Source organism: Lepisosteus platostomus, chromosome 2 (genome assembly GCF_059453375.1).
Source record: "Lepisosteus platostomus isolate fLepPlt1 chromosome 2, fLepPlt1.hap1, whole genome shotgun sequence".
Lineage (NCBI taxonomy): Eukaryota > Metazoa > Chordata > Actinopteri > Semionotiformes > Lepisosteidae > Lepisosteus > Lepisosteus platostomus.
Window position 1 is genome coordinate 63025406 of NC_142612.1, and position 25913 is coordinate 63051318.

General features: G+C 43.9%; 1 protein-coding gene and 1 non-coding gene across 14 annotated transcripts in view; both read right to left on the reverse strand.

The window, feature by feature from the left end:
• eif4g1a (eukaryotic translation initiation factor 4 gamma, 1a) overlaps positions 1-25913 on the reverse strand; it is a 55781-nt gene that overhangs the window by 12330 nt on the left and 17538 nt on the right. For 5 of the 13 annotated variants that reach the window (XM_088612182.1, XM_088612219.1, XM_088612192.1 and 2 more), the window contains 13 exons: positions 25600-25686; positions 24544-24576; positions 22069-22089; positions 18057-18236; positions 16150-16249; positions 10171-10289; positions 5133-5234; positions 4872-4956; positions 3423-4220; positions 2025-2116; positions 1713-1908; positions 1213-1346; positions 809-928 (listed from right to left, as the gene is read on the reverse strand). In XM_088612182.1, the coding sequence (XP_088468308.1) occupies positions 809-928; positions 1213-1346; positions 1713-1908; positions 2025-2116; positions 3423-4220; positions 4872-4956; positions 5133-5234; positions 10171-10289; positions 16150-16249; positions 18057-18236; positions 22069-22089; positions 24544-24576; positions 25600-25686 (2067 nt within the window). Of the gene's footprint in view, positions 1-808; positions 929-1212; positions 1347-1712; positions 1909-2024; positions 2117-3422; positions 4221-4871; positions 4957-5132; positions 5235-7404; positions 7544-10170; positions 10290-11552; positions 11702-16149; positions 16250-18056; positions 18237-22068; positions 22090-24543; positions 24577-25599; positions 25687-25913 lie in introns of those variants that run through there. The other 8 variants (XM_088612247.1, XM_088612239.1, XM_088612229.1 and 5 more) reach the window with 8 other exon arrangements.
• On the reverse strand, positions 1547-1623 carry LOC148676740 (small nucleolar RNA SNORD66). The gene has a single exon (XR_015931086.1). It is a non-coding gene; the product is annotated as a small nucleolar RNA SNORD66 (small nucleolar RNA).

Genomic DNA, 25913 nt, shown 5'->3' on the forward strand with positions numbered 1-25913 from the left:
TTCCATCTTGACCGGATAGTGGTCACCAGGACCAAAGGAAAATGTGCCAACTGCATATGCATTTTTCCATTGAAAGACTTCAGATGTGTTAACATTCAGGATTATACCAGTGATATTGTGGGGCCTATAGAATCTCAGCCTAGTAGGTTTTAACTTTTTTTACAGATGTTTCAGAATGTATTCATTGAAGAAGGTTTAAGTACCTTCAGCCTTCAAGGGCAAACGGTTTGCTTAATTCATCAATAGTTTACAGTAAATCCCAATTTTTAGATGTATAGATACCTACTGGACTGGTGGTTTCCAGCACCAGGGTCGGAGGCCCCTGTATTATTCAGTGCTAGTGTGCGGAATCAGTCAGGTGCCACGCATCACAAATAAAGCAGAAGTGCAGATAATGATGATATGCTAATTCGGTGCTAGCATAGAGAAATTAACCTAAAATTAGATCAAAGTCAAATTAAACTTGGCATTTCCATCATCAAGTTTAATATCTAGGCTTGTGTGCTCATATGAAACATTTTAAAAGTGGGTTGCATCTGTGTTGTATACAGTGCAGTAAAGACCATGAACATAATGCAGGACCAGCTACTGGTTATGGGGAAGTGGTAACAGTACACACTACGGCCCCCACATGTTTTTAAGCATTATAAACACTGTGCCCCCGTAACAATCATTAGCTATGGAAGTCTGGTAGTCTTGAATAGTGTTGCACAGTAACACCATGAAGCTTCTTCAAATCCGAACAGCTGGGTCGGCACGTGCTGGGAGAGAGGATGCCCCTAGAAGAGGGATGCTCCCTGCAACTCACCGGGCCACGTCCCCCCATGGGTTGCCTGCCCAAGTTGGCAAAGGAGGGGGTGAAGTCAGGACCACAGTTCATGCCTGTCAACCGGCTGGGGTCCAGGGGGCGGAGAGGGGTCTTGTTGGCCTGGATGGAGAGAGTAGGAGAGAGGGCTGGGTTAAAATAATGCTGTTCTGTTCTCTTGCTGAAATAAAGGTTTATTACAGAAGCAACATGGTAGAAGGTAAGCAATAGCCTGAACTGTACATTTCAATCATAGCTGTGTTATTGGGAGGCCATTTTCCTCACATACAAATTTCAGAACTGATATAGTACACTGTAAATGGCTTCATGTACATACGAACAGAAACTTTATATTTGGGACCCAAGATACTAACTATCCTGTGATGCAGGTCCAGGCAGTACCTTACCTTGTCCAGCACAACATCGCTGATGTGCGGCAGGCCCTCAGGCTTCTGCATGCTAGCGCAAATAAACTGGAAGCCCAGCAAGAACTCTCGGTCATATTTCTTCTTCTCCTCAGGATTAATGGGCTTCCATTGCTCTGTAAGAGGAAAAGAGTTAACGTGAGAAAGGCAACAGTCGTCTGTGTCTCAAGTTACTGTGCACATTGTATGCAGTTTTTTAGTACAGTGATAAAGGCCCTGCAAAATTTAGTTCTATCCAACAGCCAGCAGAGGTTACATAGCTAAGCTCTTTTGAACAATAGCCAGCAGAAACTGACAGCGTGTTGTAGTTCAGCAGCTCCTCAGTACCTCATCTCCATCAGTAGAAGTCAGTGGCCCAGACACTATGGCACTAACAAGAGATCATCACTGGAGCAGACAACTAACAAATTCAGTTGAATCGATGCAGAAAGAAAACTGTGCCTGGTAGGCTGGCCTGAGGGAGAGATGGAATGGGCACTTACCTTCTTTGTACTGGTACTTCTGGTCTCCAGGTTTGAGAGGCTCAGGTTCAATGTTTTCCGTGTCCAGCTTATCTTCCTTCTCTTCCCAGGTCTCCTCAGTCTCTTCAGCATGGGAGGGGCGAGATGCCTCATTCTCAGGAGGGGCAACAGCCTGCTGTGCCTGTTCTGGCTCAGGGCGATTCTCCTTCACCTGGTCCTGAGAAACAGTGGAAGAGTGAAGATCACCAATATAACTCAGAAATGACTGCATACATTTAGAAAAAAACAGAATAAAGGGGGCTGACATAGCACCTTAGACACCACAACACTCACCTCCTTAAACGCATCCAGGAGATCTCCCACTGCCTCTTTTTTATTCAGATCCTTCAGTTTCCTCTTCTTCTTTGGCACCAAAACAGCAGCAGCTGAAAGACATCAGACACATGCTATACACTGAGGGTAGTAAACCAGGAGTGAGAGGAAAAGGAAGGATCAAGGAAAGTGGAAAAGGAGAAATGGGAAAGGATGTAGAAAAGAATAGGGAGGAGGCTCAAAAGAGGACTGGTTTCCTATCCTCACTGTGACAAAAGTTGCAATCAATATCAGTGAAGCTCACAAGTGAGACTGGAATAGTATCGGCCCAAGGGTGCAACCTATACACAAAGTCATCAGCTTGTGGATTTGATGGAAGATTAGTCTTGGTACTCCTTGTAACTAGAAATTAAAGATAAACTGAAAGCTGCCAACAGCCTACAAATATAACGCAGTACAAAATCCAAAGCAGTGCAACAGTTCAGCCTGCTGGAACTCTACAAGAATGCACAGAGGCAATTCATTAGTGTAGTGTACCAAGTCTCCCCAGTCCCAATCAGACACTGTGCCACTAACAAGACACCACTGCTGGGTCAGCACCAGACCAACACAGGAGTGAACAGAGCATCACTTTCCTCTCAAGAGCCAACAGCCTATCTACATTTTAGTTCAGTGATCACTCCTCTAGGGTCTTTTATAAGACTATCAACTCTCTGGGAGCATTGAAGTGAAGAACAATCAATGAACTCGCCACTGAAACTAGAGTCACCTGTTCAAAGTATTTTAATAACCTGAAGAATAAATTGGCACACTGCTGACTGAGCAGATATTTGATCTTGCAGAAATCAAAACTAAATCAGGACAAAAACTATGGTCGAAAGCAATCCTCACCATTTATAAAGCATTTTGAAAGGAGAGCCAATAAAACATACCACTGAATGAACTATACATGAACAAACCACCACCAGCCCACATTTGCATTTTTGGAGGTCCACTCATGTTCTGCTGCAGGTTAAATATTTAAACTGTTATAATTGTTAAACGTTAGCATCTTAATCTCTACACAGGTGTAGTCCAAATTAAGAAATGCATGAAATAGAGAACATGGTTTATACATGTCAACACCCGAATCAAGCTGCTGTGCAACAAAGAGTCCTGTTTGCTGGTCTTTGTCATGAAAATCTACAGCAGAATTGCACACTGAAACCTCCATGGTGACTTACACTGCCTCCACACACACTTACTGCTCAAGTACTTGTGAAGCCAGAGCGTTGCCATTACTGGCTGACAGTAACACGATAGCATGGCATCACGACAGTCAGCGACATGCACAACAAACAATCTAAGAAAGCTTACAAACACGTGGAAGCCATCTCAGCTAGATATTAGCTCTCAACCTACTGCCGGAGCCACCCTCACCTTGCACAGAAGTCTCCCCAGGTGCGACGCTGGGCTGGGGCGGAGGGGTGTCTCCCCTCTCCTCAGCTTGTGTTGGTGGTAGCTGGGGCACAGGTGTTGCTGCGACAACAGGAGCTTCCAGCGGTTGAGCCACCTCTGGCTCCGCGATGGGGCTAATGTCACACTCAGGGGCTTCCTCAGGCGCCTCCTCAGGATACTGTGCGCTAGGAGCAGCGAGCCCATTGGCGAGCGGTTTCAGCTCCTCAGGCTGAGCAATGGGCGAGTCCACAGGGGGCTCACAGGCCGGGGCAGCAGGGGCCTTCTGGGATACAGCAGGGAGCTCCTCGGGGACAGTGGGCTCTGCTGTGCTCAGTCCATTGGTTGTAGAAATCTGCTCCATGGCTGCGTCTTCCAGAAGGGGGGCAGTTTCAATGGGTTGGGTGGCCACTGTCGCTTTCTGCTCTGGTTTGTGCACCACCTCCACCTCCACCTCCATTTCCTCCTCCTGTACTTTCTTCTCCGTCTCCATGGTGACAGGGTACTCTTCATGCAGAACATTATCAGGGGCTGCAGTGTTTGTTACAGGGGGAGAGTCCACACGGTCACTGGTGGGGAGGGCAGTTGGGGCAGTAGTGTCAGCCAGGGTCTCCCCCAGAGGCTCGGGAGCGGTGTCTATGGGGGCTGCTTTAGTGTCCGTATCTGACTTAGTCTCAGCAACAGGGGGCACCGTAGGGGCCAACGTTGCTTCAGTCTTGCCCAGCTCTCTGGGCTTGGAGGCTATCGTTGTAGCAGCAGGAGTAGCAGGTTTTTGTCTGTCATCTGAAATGACAATCAAGAAAAGGTCATTTTCTGTGTTAATCTTTGCTTCTTTGGAGGTGACATATCAATATTTTCTTTTGGAATTGCTGGCTCCTGACAATGGCTTTTCCGCTTTAGTACATGGCAGAAAGCCTACAGCTTCAGAATTAGTACCTTTTGGTACACATCCACACCCAACTTTTGGGGAAAAAAATCTATTTGTGAGTGTGGCTTGTTTTGAACTCCTTATAGTATAAGCAAATGCAGAAACATCAGTAACTAATATGTAACCAAGTTAAGAACACTGTCTGGAAAAAGAATCCCCAGCACAAGCACATTACTACTAATAGACTTTGCCAATGAAACTGTTTGTTTTGTATGAATGCATTCCTACAGTAAAACAGCTTATGTAAAACTATTTTGCACTATTTTAACCACCCAGTGATTTAATATATTAAAATACAGAAAATACAAGTAGAGGTCAAATTGCCTTGTGGTCTTTGTCTTCAAATGAGCAGCAATCATTTCATATTTAAACCACAGTTCAGTAGGCCGACAGCTACACAACGATTCCAGAAGATAGCTGATCCCCAATCAGACAGCTCTGCACTGTTCACTAACCCCCAACAGCACAGCCAAGGGCTCCCCAACACCTGCCCTCACCCCTCTCACCTGGTCGGATCACCACGGAAACAGGCGCAATGTTTTCTCCATTAGCTTGGGCTGCATTTCCACCCTCAGATCCCGAGACTACTGACTGAGGAAGACAAAAAAAAAGTATATTTTACTTGTATTCAACAGTTATGTGCCTGAACTAATTTTTATCTCCATGTGCAACAGATGTTTTTAATGCTGCCTGTGTAGCCTTACAAAATCACACGACATCAAGAATGCAAGAATATGAAATTTTAGTTCTAAAAAGCTGCCCCTTACCTGGGGAGGAGTGGGTGTGGAAGTCGTCCTGCCTCCTGACATGATCTCCTCCGTGATGTCTCGGCCTCCCTGGTTGGGGTCTCTTATTCTAATCTGTGTGCACAACAAAGGGAACAGCAGAGATGAACATGCATCACACACTTGTCTTGGATGCACAGTGGAGCGGCAGGAGGCGGCCTGTGGCATCAATGTGGAGACAGCCGCTCCACGTATCTGCACATGTCTACCTAGCCACCTAGCCATTTCCAGTGACAAGACTTTGAAGGCAAGTCCACAAACTTCAACAACCATGCGACACTTCACGGGTGCTGAAGCCAAGGCAACGCTGTGGACCTTAACATCAGTAATTTAGTCCTTGCTCAGCTCAAACAGGGTCACAGCAGGCCATATGAAAATCTTCATTGCAATACAGGGGTTTCCCCCGTCCTTCTATACCATACTTTCCACAGTTTGTGGAAATACACTGGTATTGTATCATTATTAAAGTGCTTTACTGCTCTTTAGTTATAATACAGTAAACTAGTTAAAACTAATTACTGTGATAAGCAAATCAAAGAGTTTAAAATGTGAAAAGAACCACGCATTGTCTTTCACCCATGACAGATGAGCATATTCAGATTTCAGTCCTAACAGGTCTGCACCACAGAGCAAGCTCTTTCAACTAGCAGTCCAGTAATCTACTTTCCTTTGAAACTTTCTTCACAGATATGCCCCACTTCCTGAAAACAATACATACAAATAAACATCTATAGAAAAGGATGATCCTTTTTACAGGGACAAAAGTTTCCACAAACCAAAATTACTCCAGAATTAATGTTAAAATTATAGCATAGGAGATTGCCGAGTCAAAATTAAACTTCCTCGGTAATGAAAGAGAAGGAAAAGCATTGTATGCAGTCTGAACCGGATGTACCACCAGCACGTACACTTGTTTCCGTGTGATATTGTATTCAACACTGGCATAAACTGATTTATGGAGTGTAGCTTGAATGGAAATCATAGTTGCAAAACACCTGCACAAAAGTGCAATTTAAAAAAAACAGGTACTGCTTTCTTTGCGTTGAGTGAAGTTTCTGGCTGTCAGGAAGCTTTTTTCTCCAATCTGTGACTTCAATCGGAAACATGACTGCTGTAATTTAAAAAGTCTTCAAAAAGGTCCTCTGCTCCTCAGTAATAATGTACACATTATTATTAAACAGGAATGATCAAGTCCTCAAGTGAGGAATTCCATGCTGACACTTTTATATTATCCAGCGATACAAAACACTAATGCTCGGCAATGTTAAAGTGCCATTGTCTCATGATGTAAAACACTTACTAACCTATTAAGTGATTTTAGGATGTGTGGAGAGAAAATGACTTTGGTGAGTACTACAGAGCTTCTTGCCTGAAGCTTGGAAAAGCCTCTTATTAAAAAATCTGACAGAGGAAAGGAGAATGCATATAGAAAAATATTGTCTCTTACTGTACTAGATGTCCGGTCCTCACAACTGCTGAAAACATACAATACACTAGGCTAGCTATGTTTCACAATGTGAGCTGATAGCGTTATTGCACTCAGTTAACTAACTTGCAGAGCAAAACAGGTGTTTTCAATTATGTTAAAAGTTTTTTAAATTGCCTTAACAAGGACGCTCTTAATTCACTGGTTGCTACATAACCTTTATGGCTATATGACATCAAAAAATTATCTTTCCTGATAATTTTGTTCCAACCTTGTGTTTGGGAGATGGAAGAGGGAACAACTGAACCTTGTTTGCAATTTGTGTACAGATGTCTGTACAAGACCTCTGCAAGAGCTCCAAAGCCTGCACTCATCTTCGCTGCGCTAGAAAAATGCACGCACTACACTACAGCAGGAGAAAAGATGCAGAGAAAAATCCATCAGCTGAAAAAAGTCAGTTCTTCTGTGATGAAGCAGATGTCTTATTCACAACAGGTCCATACTACCACCAATACAAAATCTTAGGCAGAAAAAAGTGGTGTTTGTATATTAAAACGGCAGCTTTTGCAGGCCTTGCAGTGCATCTTGGGATTGGCTGAGCGGTGGTTAGGCCCCTTCCTGTGCCAGTGAATGCAGTTTCGCAACCCCTGCCTGCACGCCGCCCCCCCCAGACAGACTAGCTCTGGAATGCCAAATCTCTGGCTACTTCACCCACGCACCGTTTTCAAGCTAAGCAAGGCTAATACGCGCTCCCTCTCGGGGAGGCAAGCATGTTAAAAAAATGTGTTTTTTTCTGTCCATGCAAAGACAGGCAAGACGGAATCCTACCAGGCTGAGCGCTGCAGCAGGCTTCCGGTATCAAAGCAGCGGAGAGAGTAAGTGACGGAGAGAGTGCGACAGAGAAAAAGATTAAGAGCCACGTGGATTGAGACTGGCTGTGCTGACATGGCCTTCACTTTTCTGGAAGGCAGCCAAGACTAAGCGGGAAAACAAAAAAAATTACAAAAACCATCTGCGATCTTCTTTTATGACCATCTACTTGGTGTAACACAGCTCAGCTCCACCAAAACGGAGGCCCAGCCCTCTCCTGGGACACATCCTGCTTCGATCGTAACATTTCCACAATCCACAGCAGAGCTGGGGTGCTCTGTCGCTTTCCTCTTCTCTCACCGTAGGAAATAAAGCAGGCCTTCTTCTCTGCGAAAACGATGACTCACTCTTCACACTGCTGCGCAGCGTCCACAGCCTGACTTGCATTTTCCATTCCTCCTCTGAAAAAATCGTCCAGGGATTACGTCCAAACGCAGAAAGAAAGCCTTCAGTCCTGTATTCTATATTAGTGTAGACAGTCGCTGCTACAGCATGACGGCACAAACAAGACAAAAGCGATCTTTTGGCATCCAAAGTCCACTCGCGGTGCCCCTGCACGGCTGAAAAACCATTGCTAAATTTGGAAATGGACCCAGAAGTGTTGCGATTGCAAACTAAGAGGGAGCTCTTTCACAAAATTACTTCTGCAAAAAAAAAGTCCAAAAAGAAGCCAAAGAATCTGTAGGAGGAACAAGCCTAACCTGAGCAGAAGTGTAAATTAAAAAGACAACTTGACTTACAATTACTGCACTACCTTAAAGGAAATAGTGAAAACAATCGCATTCAAGAGAAGAAAACAGGTATTCATTCATTTAAAGTCTATCTAAAGTGCTGCATTTAGACCAAGTAAATAAATGCAGGGTCACACTGTGCAACGGGTATTCAGTTTTGAGCTTGTGTGTTCGCAGCACAATGACCCTTAGTTTGTGTAAACAAGTCACAACTGCACAGAAAAATACATTATCCCATCTGAAATTTCATATCGAAGTGTAACAGGAGGTAGACTTCCTTTCCAATTTTTAATGTGGCAGAAGACTCAGCTGTAAAAAATGTAGGCAGATGTTTTAAATCCAAAGCATACGTATCTTGTGGGGAATTTGGTTCTTGTTTAAATAACTCCTACTCCTCGTTAGTCCAGCACCCAGATCCGTGCTCCGAAAAGCATTCCCACATCACGTCAATTGCAGTACCGAGACAATCCTTTCATGGTTTCATCTGCATATCCAGGTAAGGAACACAAAGTCGACCACTGCTGTTCAATAAGTGAACAAGATTTGAGCTTAAGAACCTGAGTTACAAAAAACAGAAGCTAGCCAGAAAGGCTAGTAATGTGATTTACTACTTCATTTTCTAGTCCTAGGGTTTGGTTTGTAGAGTAAGGAAGATAGCTGCAGCTCATATGATTTTGTGACAGATTGGAGCATGCTATAGCATTGGCAGCTCTGATGGCAATGTTAAAAAAGGTATGCTTGCAATTCCATTTGCTTACAGCTAATATTCCTGACAAACAGTATAATTAATCTATATAAGAAAGGTTTTTGCATTTCAACTTCCACCTTACCAACATGACACAGCAATGACCTGTGCACCATTAAGACACACTTAATGTTAAGGGGGTAACAATGGTACCAAGAACACTTAGAAATTTAACTAGTTATATTTTTATTTTTCTCACAGTGATTATATCTTTATAAGCACCTTAAAATCCTATACACAGAAACTGCACAGCATTCATTGAGTGTAATCTGGTGCACCACACTCAAAAGGAAGAGGAGCAGAAATGAAGACAAAAGTGTCAAATAGAAGACATTTGATATAAAAGGGTTCTGATCTATTTCCATCAAAGGCTTGCAATCAGGAGTCCATTTACAGCAGAGTGGCACTTTCTACAACTTTGTAAGAGCACCACGCAGCTGGAAGAAAAATGAATTCTAGCTTACACACACATAAATTAACTGTTCACACATACCTGTCCTGTAGTAGTACGAGAAAGCTAACAGCACAGGCCTGGGTTATTAGCTACTTCACTATGGCTCCTCACAACCTTTCCACAGTCAGGTACTGTCTTTGCTCCAGTTAATCTAAACAAATACTGAAAACTATTTAGAAAACACAATATTAATTTAGCTGAGGCTCCAGCTGGAAGTAATAACAGAAGACATTGGCATATTGAGGAAAGCTCAAATTAAGTTAAACCAGTTTTTCAACCCTCTGCACCTATCACATTTGTATTCTGAATCCCCCAGTTAAGATGCATCCATCCTCAGATAGCCACCTAGTCCTGGGTGAGGTCATGGCAACTCACAACAATTTAGATTATAACCATAATAAGCAAAACCTATTAACCTTGCAAGCATCTTTCGAAAGCATCGAAATTCACTCCACACAGAATGGCGCCCAAGCCAGAATCAAACCCAAGAGCCTTAAGCCAGCTGGGCAAAACTGTCACATCATTATGCAACCATGTTAACCACCCCTCTGTGATTCAGGATTAGCACAGGACACAGAAGGACCAGAAACACTCTCAGGAACCAAGAGACGCCTCATCTAGCCCTAACAGACATGACAAGGCTTTGAATGGACTGGAATGAACCCAAACCTCCTGCTCCTGATAGCCGACTCACCCCCACCAGCAACAGGTCAGCACTACATTTACACACGATGGCCACAGGCAGTACCTTGTCCAAAAGAGCGATAGAGGAGCCAGATTTTTGACTGCAGTACCTGCTTGCGTTCCCGTTTCGGGGGGGCCTGCTGGCCAGGGCCAGGATTCATCATGACGGTTGAGGCCTGCACAGTGGGGGGATACTGTGACACACCCTGGGCTGGGTAATAAGCTCCAGCTGCAAAGGGAAAAAAAAAACACTTATTTAGCAATTGATACACTTTGCCTTCACAGGTACTACAGAAATAAGAGGAACAAATACTGTAGTGCTGTACAGTAGTTCTAGTGTGCACGTCCCTGTCCCGTGTTGTCTGGTGGAATCCTACTGAGGTTCAGAAACGTGCACTTGGTGAATGATCGAGCCAGTGCAGCAGGAGAAGAAATTGTCTTCAGTTGCGCACAGACATTTCAGTTCTGTCCTTCAAACTATCTCCTCTGCACAGGTCCTTTATCCGAAATCCAAAGAACTTTAAAAGACCAGAAGGCAAAGTCATCTTATTTAAGCATGAGATTTTGACCAGGGCAACATTTCAGAACACATACCTTTTTACTCGAACCCACACAGGCACAGCCACATTAATAATCTACAAGTCTCGCTCAGGTACCTTCACATCCTAATCAACAAATTCAAACTCTTAGGTGAGATGAGGCACGTGTTTGATATTGACCCATCCCAATCCATACACCCACCCCCGAATAAGGAAGAACATCCCCATGATCATTGCAATGACACCTGGCTCCAGCTCACACTATTGCAAAGCTTCAAACACTTCAAACACAAACTCTGCTACAAATCAACCCAAAACTGTTTCTTCACAAAACAAAGATCATAATGATTCAATGATGATCAATGATCAATGTCAATGATTTGCAAGACATGGTGTGATTGTACCCATGAAACTGGCAATTTGCTCATTAAGAAGCTAATATCCTTAAAACACCAACTGTTTAAATCGAACAAGACTTCTGTACTTCTCTTGACCACAGGCTTTCTCTTAATTCATAAGGATCTTGGCTCAATTACTTAAGGAATTTTAATGGAGGGTGAAAGTCACTTTTTATAGGACAAAGTATTTTAAAAGCAACAAGGGGGATATTGTGCCTACAGAAATGCCATATTCTATTCTATAATTCTTAATAATTATATTCTACATTCCTGCGGAGACCTTTGGATTCAATACCCCCCCACCTCTGGATGAGGTACAAACAAGGAAACATGTGGGAGACAAATAAAAAGACGCTGCTCTTCAGCTAGATAGTCTTCCACTTCCAAAGCCAAGCACTGCGACAATTTGAAAACGCCATCGCTACAGCCAGGCAGAGCCAGACGCAGCAGCAATCAGCAGTCTCACTTTGTAAAGGAAGGGGGGGGAGGTTGGACACAAATGAATAAAACAGGAAAAAAATGCAAGTGGCCCTGCGTGACCTCTCACACTCTTACCTTCCCTTGGTGTGAAGCAGGTGGATCAATCCATTTCCTGCCGATTCACCTTTCTCCTCTCCCCTTTCTCTCCCTCTCTCACTCTGCAATGGCTGCTGTGAAACGCATTTCAGCTCTGACTCACATTACTGTGCCTGCATTGTTGACTTGGAAGAGCACAGACTAAATATAGTCATAAACCACTCCATGTGAACCAACGGAGAGGGAGGGAGAGGGATGGAAAGAGAAGGAAGACCAGAGAAAAAGAAAATGGGGACAGAAGAGGGTAGAGGGGATAAAAACAGGGGGAGGAAGAGGAGCGAAATGACTCCCTGCCGTCAGGCTGACAGATAACCTTTGACCAGAAGCTCTAAATCCCTTCAGCAGTCGCTGGTTGCCGGCCCTGACAGAAATATTACCACCTTCTACACAGTCTGGTCTGCTCAGATCCTGGATGCCAAGCAAGGTTGGGCCTGGAAAATACTGGGGTGAGAGACTACTAAGGAAGGCCAGTTGCTGCTGGTGGGTGGTGATCTTTCCTCTGGATCAGAATTACCATTCCCCAGTATGACAAGCAAGTGGACTGTGGCTCAATCACAGAATGTGACCACAGAATGAAACGATTCAATATATCAAAACCGTGCAGCCCTCATCACAACCCATGCTGTAAGTGACTAGAAGGTCTGGGACTCAGTCATCTGGTTCCTGGGGGCTTTAAACCTCAACAAAAGGGAATTCAGGAAAAAAAACCCAAACCCAAAACTAACCAAGGGAAATGCAGCACCTTAAAACCTCCCATCCTAAGCACTGTAGCAAAGCAGATTTATCAAAATAATTCACAAGCTGTCAGGTCAGGCCCAGATGAATTTTAGCTTCCTTTTTAAAGCAGGACCCACAATACTCCATGCTTGGGTTATTTTTAAACTATGAGCAGCAAAGGCCTTCGCAACAGAGCCTGTAGCTCATCAAGACCACATTCCAACAAATTAAGCTTCTTAGAAAACAAGCATCGTCTGTCATTCCCCTCAGCCTTCTGAGCTAGACCTGCAGACTTCAGGTCTGTATGAATACTCCAACTGCAGAAACGCTGACTTAATGACTCAGATGATTTATCTCCGCATCTTTGCATTTCTCTCCCCACACAAAACAAACCCCCCAGTTGCTGTGCCATGCCACAGACAGTGATTTGTGTGCTAAAATAGAAACAAAGGCCAGGCTGGGGGCAGGGAACGGCCCCTGCTGACAGCCAAGGAGTCTCACCTGCGAAATTCCACACTCGAGTAATACATCTGGCTACGGCAAGGCTGATCTTCCCACAGCTCACGTAACAAACCGGTCACTCCAATGGGGAAACTACCCACCTTGCACCAGGATCGGTAAATTACAAATCAGAGTAGGCCAGGCCTGCCCTATGCAAATCATCAACACTACCCCGCTAACCCAGGAATTCCCAGATCCAGGGAGGAAATAACTTACTAGGCCAACTGCATCCATAATTAACTCAGTCATTAAGAGCTTGCTGTCACTCCAGAAACCAGAGTCATGATAACTTTCCTAAGCCCAGGAAAGCACATTCCATCTAAATAAAGGACGTGAAGCCTACAGGCTTTTTCATTCAATGAACTGCCAGATTCGACCACAGGTTGCTTGTTATTTAATTATTAATTAGATGGATCGATGGAAAAATAAGAGCTGGTCTCACTCACTATGCTGATCGATTCAACTGGAAAGCCTATATCCTCTATAGCCCTTAGTCAAGATGCTTACAGCATAACCTACATGTAGAAATAGAGCCACAACATACATGGGGGGTCTGGTGAAATCCCCTGGCAGCACAAAAAAGCCTCTACTGCCACCTACTGATCGCATGCTGTTTCTTTTCACCGGTACACCACAGGATCCAACATGGCATTAGAGTCGTGAGCATATCAGCTTGTCTTTTGATTAAAATTAAGAGTAACTATCCAAGTTCTCACAGGGCATACCACGATACCTTTGAGATCCTGATAAACAAATAGAGAAAAAGACTCACAAAATGGCCAACTCCATTCTTACTTCTTCACTCAGAGGCAAAAAACAGGAGTTAAAAATGCATTTAGGCACACAAAAGCAAAAGTCTTCAGATATCAAATAACTGGATGATTATGAGTCTAAGTCTGACTGATCCTTCACCCTACTCGGGGATCCGTACCAACATCTTCCCAACAGACTTCAACCCTGCTCTGCTCTGTCGAGACAGCAGCTCCTACACACAGCAATGCGGCACGAGCAGAGGCTCTCCATCAGGGAAAGGGCTGCTGCTGCTGCTTTCTCCCCAGATCTGTCCCACCGCCACTGCTCTCTCTCGCGTGCGGAGAAAATGAGCCAGGCTCTGGCCGTGCAGCGGAGCACAGACAGAGAGGGAGGGCGAACTCCTCCAGCTCCAGCCCCAGACAGCTCGGGACTTGGGAATCCAGACCACACCCATCACACTGGCGAAAACTCCCTTCTCCACATTCCATTCTGGGCACAGACTCCGGGATTGCCAACCAGCCAGTGCTTTAATATCCCGGATATCATAAACCCTCTGCAGCTCTACACAGCATTTACAATACTAATCTTTTCTGGGAACTAACCAAACTAAATTTTAAATTGAATTGCAGTGTCTTTTCCTCACCTTAATTACCATTTTAGTTACAATTAAGGTGGGACCTACGGATATTAACAGAGCCCAGCCACGCCTGAAGGGAAAGCGGGCCCGAGTGCCAAGCGCCTGGCAGCCACGGACACAGGAGTAAGACTTGGCCAAAACGCTAGAAGGGGACTCGCCCTTGGCTCACTCACCACTCCCGCCGTCGTGTACCGGAGAAGTACGACTCCCGGCTCCAAGCCGAGCTGGACAATAAACCCCACCCCCCAAACGGCATTCCGTCAAAAGATGAAAGCAGGACACTGGGGCAACTCGTAGTGTGGCTCCAGATCAAAAATAATCTAATAAGCCTGAGCTCTTAAGAGTCTTTGATACTGCAGTTCCAGAAACATTTGAAAACTGATTTATATTTCAATCGGAAATAATTTCTAACATTGAGCCACGGGAACATCCTTGTGACTACTGCTGCTGACCACACTCTTAGTTGGGGCCCTGCCAACAGGAACAGTTACACAGCCCTCCCTGTCCTTGTGATTCAAACCAACGAGACCGCGTCACTTTTCCACTACTACACGCCGGCTCTGGAAAAGAGCTCCCTTCAGCCCAGTGATGCACAACGACTGGGGCGAAATCACATCACACAGGCAAAGGAGTCTGCAAGACACTCAGAGACTTCACCCTCCTTTGTATCTACCTACCACAAACCATAAAAAATGTTTTTAAAAGAAAGCATGGGGAAGGTTTAAGTCTGTGTGGGAATGAGGATTGAAAAAACATGTAAAATAAACAGGCCTACTGAGCTTCTCCCTATGCATGACACAGGCTCTACCTGTAATGGCTTTATCTACTCTACCAAACGCCTGCGGCACCACTGAACACTCAGCCAGGACAGTGCACAAGCCATTTCAGGACTGACGCTTGCAGGCTCATGCACAAAGGTTAAGTAGAAATGTTATTCTAATTCCAATTGTCTGTAACATGTTACTTGTAACCAGTAGTCTCAAAAGATCTGAACTCAACACCGATATAAATGTCTTGGTAATTTTGCATGAGCCCTTTATGAAATTCCAGACAGCTAGGGTAGTATTCTGCATTACTAACCAATAAAAACATTTGTATCTTCACTGTAATGTATTGTATTTGTATATGAATTGTGTATGTTATTCATGATTTTTTCTATCCTTTATGTATCTATTATTTTGAGTGCACCACAAGAAAAATTCCTAACCACCCAAAAGGTTGGTTTGGCATTAAAGTTGACTGACCAGCAGCCTACAAGTGGTAAAAGCAAGGTGCAGCTGGAGTCTTATCTTACCTAGCTGTCACCACACCACACAATGTAATTTTGAAACCTGATGCATCAACACTAACAAGCTAAAAACCCAAGCCTAGTTGGTTAAATGTATATTTGAACTATACAGGATTACAGAAGTTTGACCTGTCTGTGTTTCTCATCAGCCGCTAAGAGCATGTGCACATGTCAAATGACAGCAATGATGGCAACAAATATCTACATAATTAAATAGAAATAAAAACAGAAAACAAAACTGTGGGCAGGGAACTGAAGGGAGGTTTATTGAAGTGACTGAGCTTTAGCTTACAGGATGAAGCAGTGCTGACCAGGTGCTCCTTTCAGTTCCCAAGTCAGTCTAGTTCTAGCTTCAGACCTGTTCTTTGTAAAGATTTGTCATGCATGAGCACCTAAAGCACATTTAATTTGACTGATGACAGGTCCCATTAACAGGATGAGCTTGGCATGTGCTGATGCCCTTACCACCTGGAGGGTAAGTCTTACATGAAGGAGTGGAGTTTCTGGGATATTGCAAATTTACAAGATTTCACCCTTTTAGCAATTTTTTTTTTTTTACAAATCTGCCACGAGTAGGAATGCCAGGTCAATAAAATCCATCCCTTTGCATCATTGCACTGCATTCCGTGCCCAGCAGTTCTGATCTGATCTATGTGTGAGGCCCAGACAGAGCCTCTTACCATAAGTACCATATTCTGCAGGGCTGGATCCTGGGTAGAAGCCTGGTGTCCCGGGGGCCACTGGATAAGGCTGCGTTGCGGTCACGTACTGCGGCCGGTACTGTTGAGAAGATGAGAAAGATTAAAACTGGGTTCTCAATCAGAAAATACAGTAAATGAGTGTAATGAGTTTGTGTGCAAAAACCCCTCTCAGCAGCCAGTACCATTTTCAATGTTTTGGTTAATACCCCAAGAAAAAAGCAACACCAATCAGAACTGGTTCCTGATCCTTCTACTTTCCAACTTACTAGAAATACAAGCATCCTCCATACGAGAGAGTCACAAGACATAAAGAGGAGGCCATTAAGCTAATCATATTGATTTGACTGATTTTTACTGTAGTCCCACAGCCAGTAGAGCTTAGACTAGAAGCAAGCGTTCCAAGAACAAAAACCCATTGAAACCCTTGCCCTGGAAAGAGGCAATTTAGTTTATCCAATTAAACCTAGCCTGTCTGCCTTCGGGAAACTGGTGGTCACCAGAACACTCAAGTGAATGCAGCAGAACATGCAAAGTCCACACAGAAACTGAACACCCACACTCTTCTGTGACCTCCAAATATCTGAAAAAGCAGTAGAGCAGCCACTGAATACATGAAGTCTTTCTGTTACAAAGTCAAAACACTTAGCCAACACCAGACAACTAAGCAAAACTGCAATCTAGGAAATGAACAGGCCTTGGACTGCCAGGATCCAGGTGACAGGGTGCAGTGGGTCCGGTCCGGCACGAGCTCTGCTCCACAGAGAGAATAGGCAACTGTCGTCTGAGCCGGCACACTCCCCCCGGCTGAACTGAACCACAGTACAATGAAGAAAGCCCTGGACAGGCCAGCAGTGGAGCATGGCCTATTGTGTCAGTACAACGCCACTGAACTGGAACTCGACTCAGCAAAAAAGAAACTATCCTATAACTCTATACAATAAGGGGCCAGACTGTACGTGCTTCTATATGTGCACATTTAGTAAAAACCTCCAGTTGGCTGACCCCTGGAGCAGTCGGACAACCATGTACACGCGCCGTAAACTGCAGTTACTGGTCAGCTAACAACCTGGAAACCTAATAGCAGCCTCCAGGCTGACACTTGTTCTACATGGGGAGGTAAGTCTCCCCCTGGGGTTAGAGACCTCCACTTTGTGGAACCTAATCAAATTTAACCCGCTAATTTTGAATTCCTTATTTTTGTTTTTCTGGACTTAAAGCATAGAGATTCAAAAAATTCCAGGAGTTTCATATGTGAATTTCTTTACAAATACAAAACTCACAAAATTCTATAAATATACATTATATATATAAATCTGAATTGCACATATTACTGCCTCATAAATTCCTATAAAAAGACAATGCAGTTGATGTAATGAGCAAATGAAACCAAAAATGCTATATCACCCTGCAGGCAGGTAAGTTTCTTACTGGTGAACAAAATTTAAAAATGCACTTCAGTAATTAAAACTCAAATAATGATGCAAAACAGCATAAGTATAAAAACTACAAAAGTTTCACTTCGTACTCTTTGGAAACAGCTGTAGACTCATTTTTCTTCTAAAATTAGGTTTTACCCTAACAATACTTGCAAATAAAAAGAATAGTCTTAATTCATTTTTTTCCCCGCCCAGTTACCAATATCTCAACATTGCCATTGCACGGTTTAAGATACCATCTAAACCGTCTGAACTGCTGCTCGAGTTTCGATATGCTCTGAGGCTGTCTGGTTGGTGGCAGGACAGGTGAACAGCTGATCAGTGTTGCTTTTTAATTCTGGGGCTACCATGAAGTTGGTGGGGTAGGGAAGCTTGCCTCACACACCCCCACCCCTTGCCGGTACAGTAGCTGCTGCTGTGACACAGCGGAAAGGCAGAGCGGGTGTTCACCTGTCCCGACTGGATGAAGTAGGCAGCGCCCTGCTGGTTGGGGAAGGGGATTTGCTGTGGTGGGAGCATCATCATCTGGGAGCCAGTCGGATAGACGTGGGGGCCCACGGCCCGAGGCGCGCTGCTGGGCGGCACACGGGTGGCGCTGTTGGGCATGGCCGGCCGGTTAGCGTAGTACGGCTGCAGGAGACAAGGACGGGGAGAGGAGGAGTTAGGCAGCAAATATGTCAAGCGTACCAGACCAAACATATCATGGATAAATAAACGCCTTGGTTAAAAGAGAAACCCAGACCAGAAATTTGTTACCTCTATAAAACAGCTGAAGCTCAAGTCATCCAGCAGAGTAGAGAAGGGGACACTGGAGAAGACTGTCCACTCCTTTCCTACAGCTTTATCATATTTAGAGAAGCACTGCCCCATCATCTCTAAATCTTCTCCACTTCACACTGTTCGGGCAGAAGTCTAAAGGGGCGTTTTTCTAAGTATTTGTGGCAGATTATGTTTTGCCTGTAAGAAATTATGGACAAGCTCTAGAAGCTTGTGTTAGGAGCAACATCCTTATCTTACGACTCCATCCAAGTACATAATTAAAGCACAGAAAACAGATCAGCCTTGGACACAGGCTTAAGACTAAGAGCCAGGTAGAGAGGACTTATTTAGCCTGCTTACTGACCAAAGCACAAAGAAATAAATGAGAAAAATATTCAACAAAGGCACAAGTGTACCAACAATTCCTCTGAGATACCTTTACTGGAGATGTCTTGTTCATCAGTAACCTGTTGGTAAGCAAGCTTGGAACAGAGAGAGGGAGCCATAGAGCTCAGCTGAGACAAGCTATCGGTACTTAACCTTTACCCCATGAAGGCTTCATCAGTCTCATTTTGGTTACCAACAACTAGAGAAACATGAAAGGGGGCTGCTAAATTGACTCAGTAAAGAGACTGGTCCGTTTCATGCTGCACCATGGTTAATCAGAGCTGTGCGCCCCTTGCACGTGTCACAGGGTTGAGACAGACCAGCACAGGACCTTTCTACCTGATCCAGTGCTGGTGTGGTGAACAGTCAGCCCCTGATTTACAAACTAAACATGCTAGGTGTGCCAAGATCCAGCAACAGGAGATGGCTATTGCTGATGTTTTATAACACTTGACAAGGGGAGAAATTGCATTAAGTCCGATAGCCACGTCTGCAAATGTTTAAGCTCCCCCCCTCCCCCTCCTCTTGGAGTAAAGAGGAATTCCTTACTCCATCAAGTTCCAGTTTATGTACAAATGCTAATAGTACCAAGGTTAAACTTAAAAGCAATTTATGTATTCATAATAAATGGCGTGCTGCTCCTGGTTTGAGCAAACTCCTGTATTAGTGACTGGTGAAATGCTCTTCCAGTCTCCACTATAAAACCATTTTTCATTGGTGTCTGAATATCCACAGCTGCCACCTGCATGGCACCCCAAACCGCTCCAAAGGGCACCCCTGGCAGCGTGACCCAGGTTTACTCCAAGAAGACGCCAGTGTTTTTTTCTTCCTTAACTTCAGCACTAATGCTGAACATCAGACAGCTACAGTTCAGGAAAAACCAACACCTCATATACCTGAGAACTTTTAAAGTTCTGAGGCCAATCTATAATGCAATATCAGAACCCCACAAGCTTCCTTTACAAATTTTCAGTGAGTCAGGCTACCATCTACTACCACAAAAAACATAAGTTCCTTAAAGAGTTCCACAAGCTTTACCAGGCCATTCAGCATATCACTCACTGTAGGTACATGTTCCAGGATCCTGTCTCTAAAGTTAAAAATCACTAGGACATGTGTACCACTTCTAAACATGAATGAGTATTCCAATTAATTTGACAAACCGTTAAGCCAACATAAGTACAGCCAATGAATCACACTGGAAGCTGCTTTACATCTTTATAACAGCTGTTCATAATTCCTTGTAAGGATCCCAACTATTGATTAAGCACAAGCATATAAAGCTATCATACTCAACAGAAACAAGGAATAATTCAAGTCATATCCCTTCATTAATAGATATCAGTTGAATGTCTCTTTAAAAGCTAGCCACTAATGTGCTGTAGTTGCAGGCAACAGGTATCTGAAATGCTTTCTGGCATTTCTCAGCCAATAAGGCCTGCAACTGGATATTGACATGGGTCTCCCATTTCGCTATAGGATAACCCTCTCCCCCTTCTCTTTACTTAAGGCTAGCAGGTAATAGGGAGTAACGTCATTAGACAGGAAAGTAACATGAACTAGACATCAAGCAGATGGTGCAGAAATAAACCCAAGTAGAAAGCTTTCTGGAGAGGAGCAGTGGTGCCAGCTGAACACACTGTGGATAGGGGGGCTGGGCTCTCTTGACACCCTGACAGGGCACTAACCACCTGCATAGTGAGGAAGGAGCCAGCTCACCTCCCAGTCACTCAGCAAAAAAGTAGTGAATTCTCTGTTCCAGGGACTCCCACCTTCTACATGCTGGAAAAAAACCTTCAAGTTCTTTGTATATGAGGTAATGGCATTCTGATTTCAATCTGACCAGCTATGCCTTAGGTGCCACTAGGAACAGCTCACACCACAGGCCCCCCTGCAAAGATCTGAGAAGGCATTTTCTAGGAGTGAGCCAAAATGACACCTTAACTAAGGTTATGACTCCCAACTTGTGAGCTGCACCTTTTGATCTGCAGCATGAGGGGAAATGCTTCACCTGACTAACATGTATTTCTGCAGATGCAACCTGCTATGTATATTGGTTTTATTTACAGGTCCTAGCCAAATGCAAAACTTGACAGATCGATTACTAGTAACAACTAACAGATGCACCAAATGGCCACTTCTCATTTGTAACCTATTTTAACACTTTTAGGACATTTCACTTCACTTGATGGTATCACTGAAAAATGGACCTGGAAAATGCATTGATTTAATGAAGATGATTCATTAGATTCATTAGATTTCATTTCATTAGATTCTCTAACTTGATTCCTGGCAGTCTTCTTGAGCAGGGCTGTCCAATCCTAGATCTGGAGAGGCAGTCTCTCTCAGCTGGTTACTAGCTTAAATGGACTAATTAAACTTTTTAGCTCTTCAGGTGCTACTGCTTTAAAGAAGGCTAGAACACCCACAGGCATACTGGCCCTTCAGGACCACAATAAGACAGTCCAGTTCTAGGTCAATAAGCGAGCGATATTTGGACTGAATTAAGGGTCAGCCCATGAATGTCAGTGGAATGCAGGACTAATGAGCAAGCAACATTGTGCCACTGGAGGCCCAAAACCAAAATCACATGCCATGAAATTCAGATGCAAACTGTGTAAAATTGTTTGAACTCTAGAATGTTTGATTCTATATTTGAGGATCAGAATCCAATGGTTTGAACTAGTACTGAAGATGCAGCTGACAATTACTATTTGAGTAGTAAACTGTGAAGTTATTAATGATGGAATGAAATTATCACAAAAATGTGCAACAATTTAGGTAGCATTTTGTGCAGTCACAGGAAGTCAAATATATCCAGTGGATCATAATGAAAAAATGCATCCGAAAGCAAAAAGCATAGAGAAGGAAGGTGAAAATGATGAAGCAGACACAGACTGTGTAGTTGCTGCTCATTACTTAAGGTCCTGGTAGGCCTATGAAATGTTATTTCACTGTACAGTTTTGATGCAAGTTTGTTAGTCTCAATTCTCTATTTCTATTAAGAACACTGTATTCATGTGTCAGACACTATGTGAGCTGGAAGCCAGTGACTCACAACCTATTTTCAACATTTTTGGCATGCTATTGCTCATTAGACCTTAATGATTTCCAAATACTGGTAAAATCCAAGAGTAAAAAAGAATGGGGAAATAAATTCACAAGGTGGACCAAAGAAAAGCCCTTTCCTTATAGGCATCGGGGATTGCTGGGGCTCACAGAAGGAAGCAATAGCACTGTGACCCCTGAGGCATGTCAACCTCACCCTCCTGCCCTGATGGGTGTGTGGGGGAGGGGAGTGAGAAAGGCCCTTTACCTGCAGGGATCTGAATCCTCCCTTCGGCAGCACAAACACACACAAGAGGAAGCAACAGAAGAAAGAGAAAGCAGGAAAAGAAAAGACATTACCCATCAGCTGTGAGAGCACACAGAAAGCAATGTCCAGAGTACCCCCACCCTCCCTTAATAGCCCATTTTTTCAACAAGCAGCATGCAGGACAGACAGTTCCAGCCCCTTGCCACCTCCAACACCACCACACCCCTCTACCACTAAGGACCCTGGGTGTCCTGGCACATGCCTCACAGAAAACCCATGGTTGAGACACCCCCCACTCCCCTCTTCATACTGCCACCTTGCTCATCTTCAAGGTCAAATGGCTACCCAATGAGAAAAGATCACTTGTAAAAATGTTTATAAATGTCATTATAACTCCTGCCACCTGTTAAGTCATGAAGGAAATTTACAGTGCAGCCTGCTTCTAAAGATATCTGTGACCATATAACTCCCATAAGCGGAATAATAAAATGAAGGAAGCAACAATTAAGATAGCTTTTCTTTTGACAATTGGCTCATTTGCTTTAACTCAATTCTTTTGACTTTGAACATATAATCAAAATTGCAAATTAGTTATTTCTCAATTGCATATCAGGGGCTTTTGAGGCGATTACTGTACCTGCCAGATGCAAAACTGCAAAACTTTTGCATTTTGCAAATGCAAAAAAGGCAGCATGGTGGACCAAAAGACACCTCACATTAAAAAATAATTTGTCCAGACATTTTCCAATGATTTAGTTTTTTTCTTATCAGTCCATGAGCAGACGGAGAGCAGGAATTCTTTGGATGTCTTTCAACCCTTTTTTATTAGATTAAAAGGTAAGAGTGCTGTCAGGAAGGGTAGCTGGTAACTCTTATAAACAGACTGCACTGCAAAAACTATAAACTAGGAACAGGATTTCAGATTCTCTCACTTGCAGTTACTCCTGCGCAAACTAGCATGCTCAGTGAACGACTGCTCCAACAATACTGCCAAAACTGACCTCCAACACTAGTTGAGGCTGGAGGGCAATACCTACACATGCAGTAGACCCATCTATCAGAAGCTTGCTTGACATACTTCTCTAGACGGTAGCATATTCTTAATTGTAAATCTTTCAATAGTGGGGCCAAAGTGACAGCATAATTCCACTCTTGAAATGCAATGAACACTAATACTAGTATTTTTTCACTCAAGTAGCCATTTCACCTCCAAAACAAGAAGGGTCCCATGAGCTTGGGTGTTTTAAAGGTAATGGTTCCACACACTTCCCACAGTCCACCTTGGCTAGCTTTCTTTGGCAAACTTTAAATACAAGACTAAGACACACGCCACAAGAGCACATTATGGAGTGCAGCTTTCCAACATAGCAAACAGCTATTAACAATAAGGATGACGGCCCAAGTACTGCAACCATCTCCATTGTGGATGTAGATTATGTCCTGACACCAATTTTCAGTTCGCTGAACAATCCGATTCCTATATATTGACAAGTCTGATGCAATAAAACTAGAGGGAAAGGCCATTCTGAAGCAATTTGGTCTTTTTTTACTTACTAGTTGTGGTATTTTCGTGGAACTGGAGAAAAACTGAAAAATTCCACATGTGAGCAAAAGCTTTAAACGTCTTCTGGAAGTATGTTTTAAATGGAAACAATGGTTTCTTAAGCAGCTACCCCCTGAGGTAAACCTGCATTGAAAAAAAAATGCCTAAAATACACCTAAATCAAATCCTATAATGCTAGAGGGAAATCTTTTCAAATAATATGCTTCATTCTGTACATCAGTGTCAGTGTAAGTGTTAGGGGGTTAGAAATGAAAAAAATGCATGACAGGGCTGGCAGAGGTAGTGAGGGAGTTAAATGGGAGTAAACTACTCAGCTCCCAGTTTTCATCAGGAGTGCCTTCCCACAAGCAGAGAGCAGCGCCTCTTGCTGCCGTTATTAGGCCAGCCTGCAACATGCCCTCATTACAGCCTACAGCTGCTATTAATACCGCCTGATGAAGGCTGGCACAGAGCGCAAGGCTCCATTCATCTCATGCCTCTCACAGCGCGTTTTCACCACAGAGAGAGACAAAGCTATAGGGGATAATCAGAATGTCCTGAATTGGTCCGATTTTCTTTCACCAAAGTTAAGCGCAATGCTAACACAAACCTTTTTCCGCCAAAGCACTGTACTGTCAAGCCTTATTTCCTCTGCCTCGGGGAAAGATCTTGAGAAAAGTCTTTGAGGAAAGATCTCTTAGTCTAGTTTTGAAAGGATTTGAAGGCTAAAAGCACGACAAATGAGTCAACCCCAGCTCCAGGATGAAATTTTCTGAAGACCCACACACCTCAGCTTCAGGGCTGACTGCTCTACTTGGATTTTGCATCCTACCTCCACCCCACCCCCTGTCAAGTGCAGACACTGAGGGCCATTCTCCTCTGGGCCCCCTTGCCAACACACACACACACACACAGAGGATTAGCGTTAGTACCTGCTGATGTAAAGCACGAGGACCTGCAGCAAACTAGAGAGAGAGCAAGAGAGACAGTCAAAGAACACAGGAGAGAGCCAGGTAAAGAGTTAAAACAGACATTTTAAAAACATGCGCAAACTGACACACAGAGAGACCTGGAAGCACCAGGCCAGAGTGTTGCCCCTTGCACTCACGCATGCACACAGAAGGGAAAAGCAGAGGCTCAGCAGTAGGGAGGTTCAGAAGATGGCCGCATCACTATTTAGAAACGGCGTCACGAGGCCCGATCAAAAGGGTCGTTTGAAGGAATTCAAAAGCTTTTCCAAAAAAACCTACGATAATGCTGAGAGGAAGGGGACAATTACCATTAATGCCAGGGGAGTCATGTGAGAGGAAGCCACAAGAGGCACTTCACAACCCTCCCCCCAAGGCCATGCAAGAGGCCTGCAAACGGCACCATCGAGTTTAATGAAGGGGCGAACCCAAAAGTATCTAATGAAGTACAATCTTTACACATGGAAAGCAAAACAATTCTACCATCTGCAGAATACCCCCCCACACACACCATCTTCCAGAAGTGACAAGAATGATGACATATGGTATGCAAGATCAAGAAAACCAAGATGTAGAGTTTTGTATCACTGCTGAACGTGCACGAGACAGAAACAGTCTCTCTTCATCCATGATGTGGAGGGGGAAGTAGGAATGCCAGAGGATGCTAATTAAGCATAGGACTAGACGGGGAGAGAACGACTGTGGCCTTTAGAGTGGAATGCACATGTCCTAGGACCAGGTACAGGATCCATAGAAGACAGTCACATATGATCAAAGATCACAAAACTGATTTTGGTTATATAGCACAAATGTAACCGAATACTTCCGTGATCATTTAGCAGACTGACTGCAGAATTAAAATATTTACTTATAAAAATTACATTTAAAAAAAAGTTAAATATTGAGAATTCTATAAAAACTTTAAAAACACAAGTTCTTTTATCTGAACTTAGCAGTCACTGCCCTTCCTGCAAGGGGCACTACAGGGAGACTGCTGCCAGATGAGTAAGGTGGGCATACCTGGCGAGGCTGTGGAGGGGTGTTCATCTGTGTCGGGGGGGTAGCAAACACGACAGGAGCGGAAGGCTGTCCCGAAGGAAAAGGTTGCTGGAGGAGAGTAAGAGAGGACAAGAGTTTCTAAAAATTGGGCTTCATTAAAAAAAACAGAACCTGTTGAACAGCCTGTTCAGTCCCACAGACCATCACTATTAGAAAACCAGGATAAGATGGATATGTTAATATTTCACAGACTTGTAAAGTGCTGCTCCTACTCATGCTGCTTACCTAATTTTGCACAAGGGTCAGACTAAGCCAAACCTAATAGTGCTGGTTCA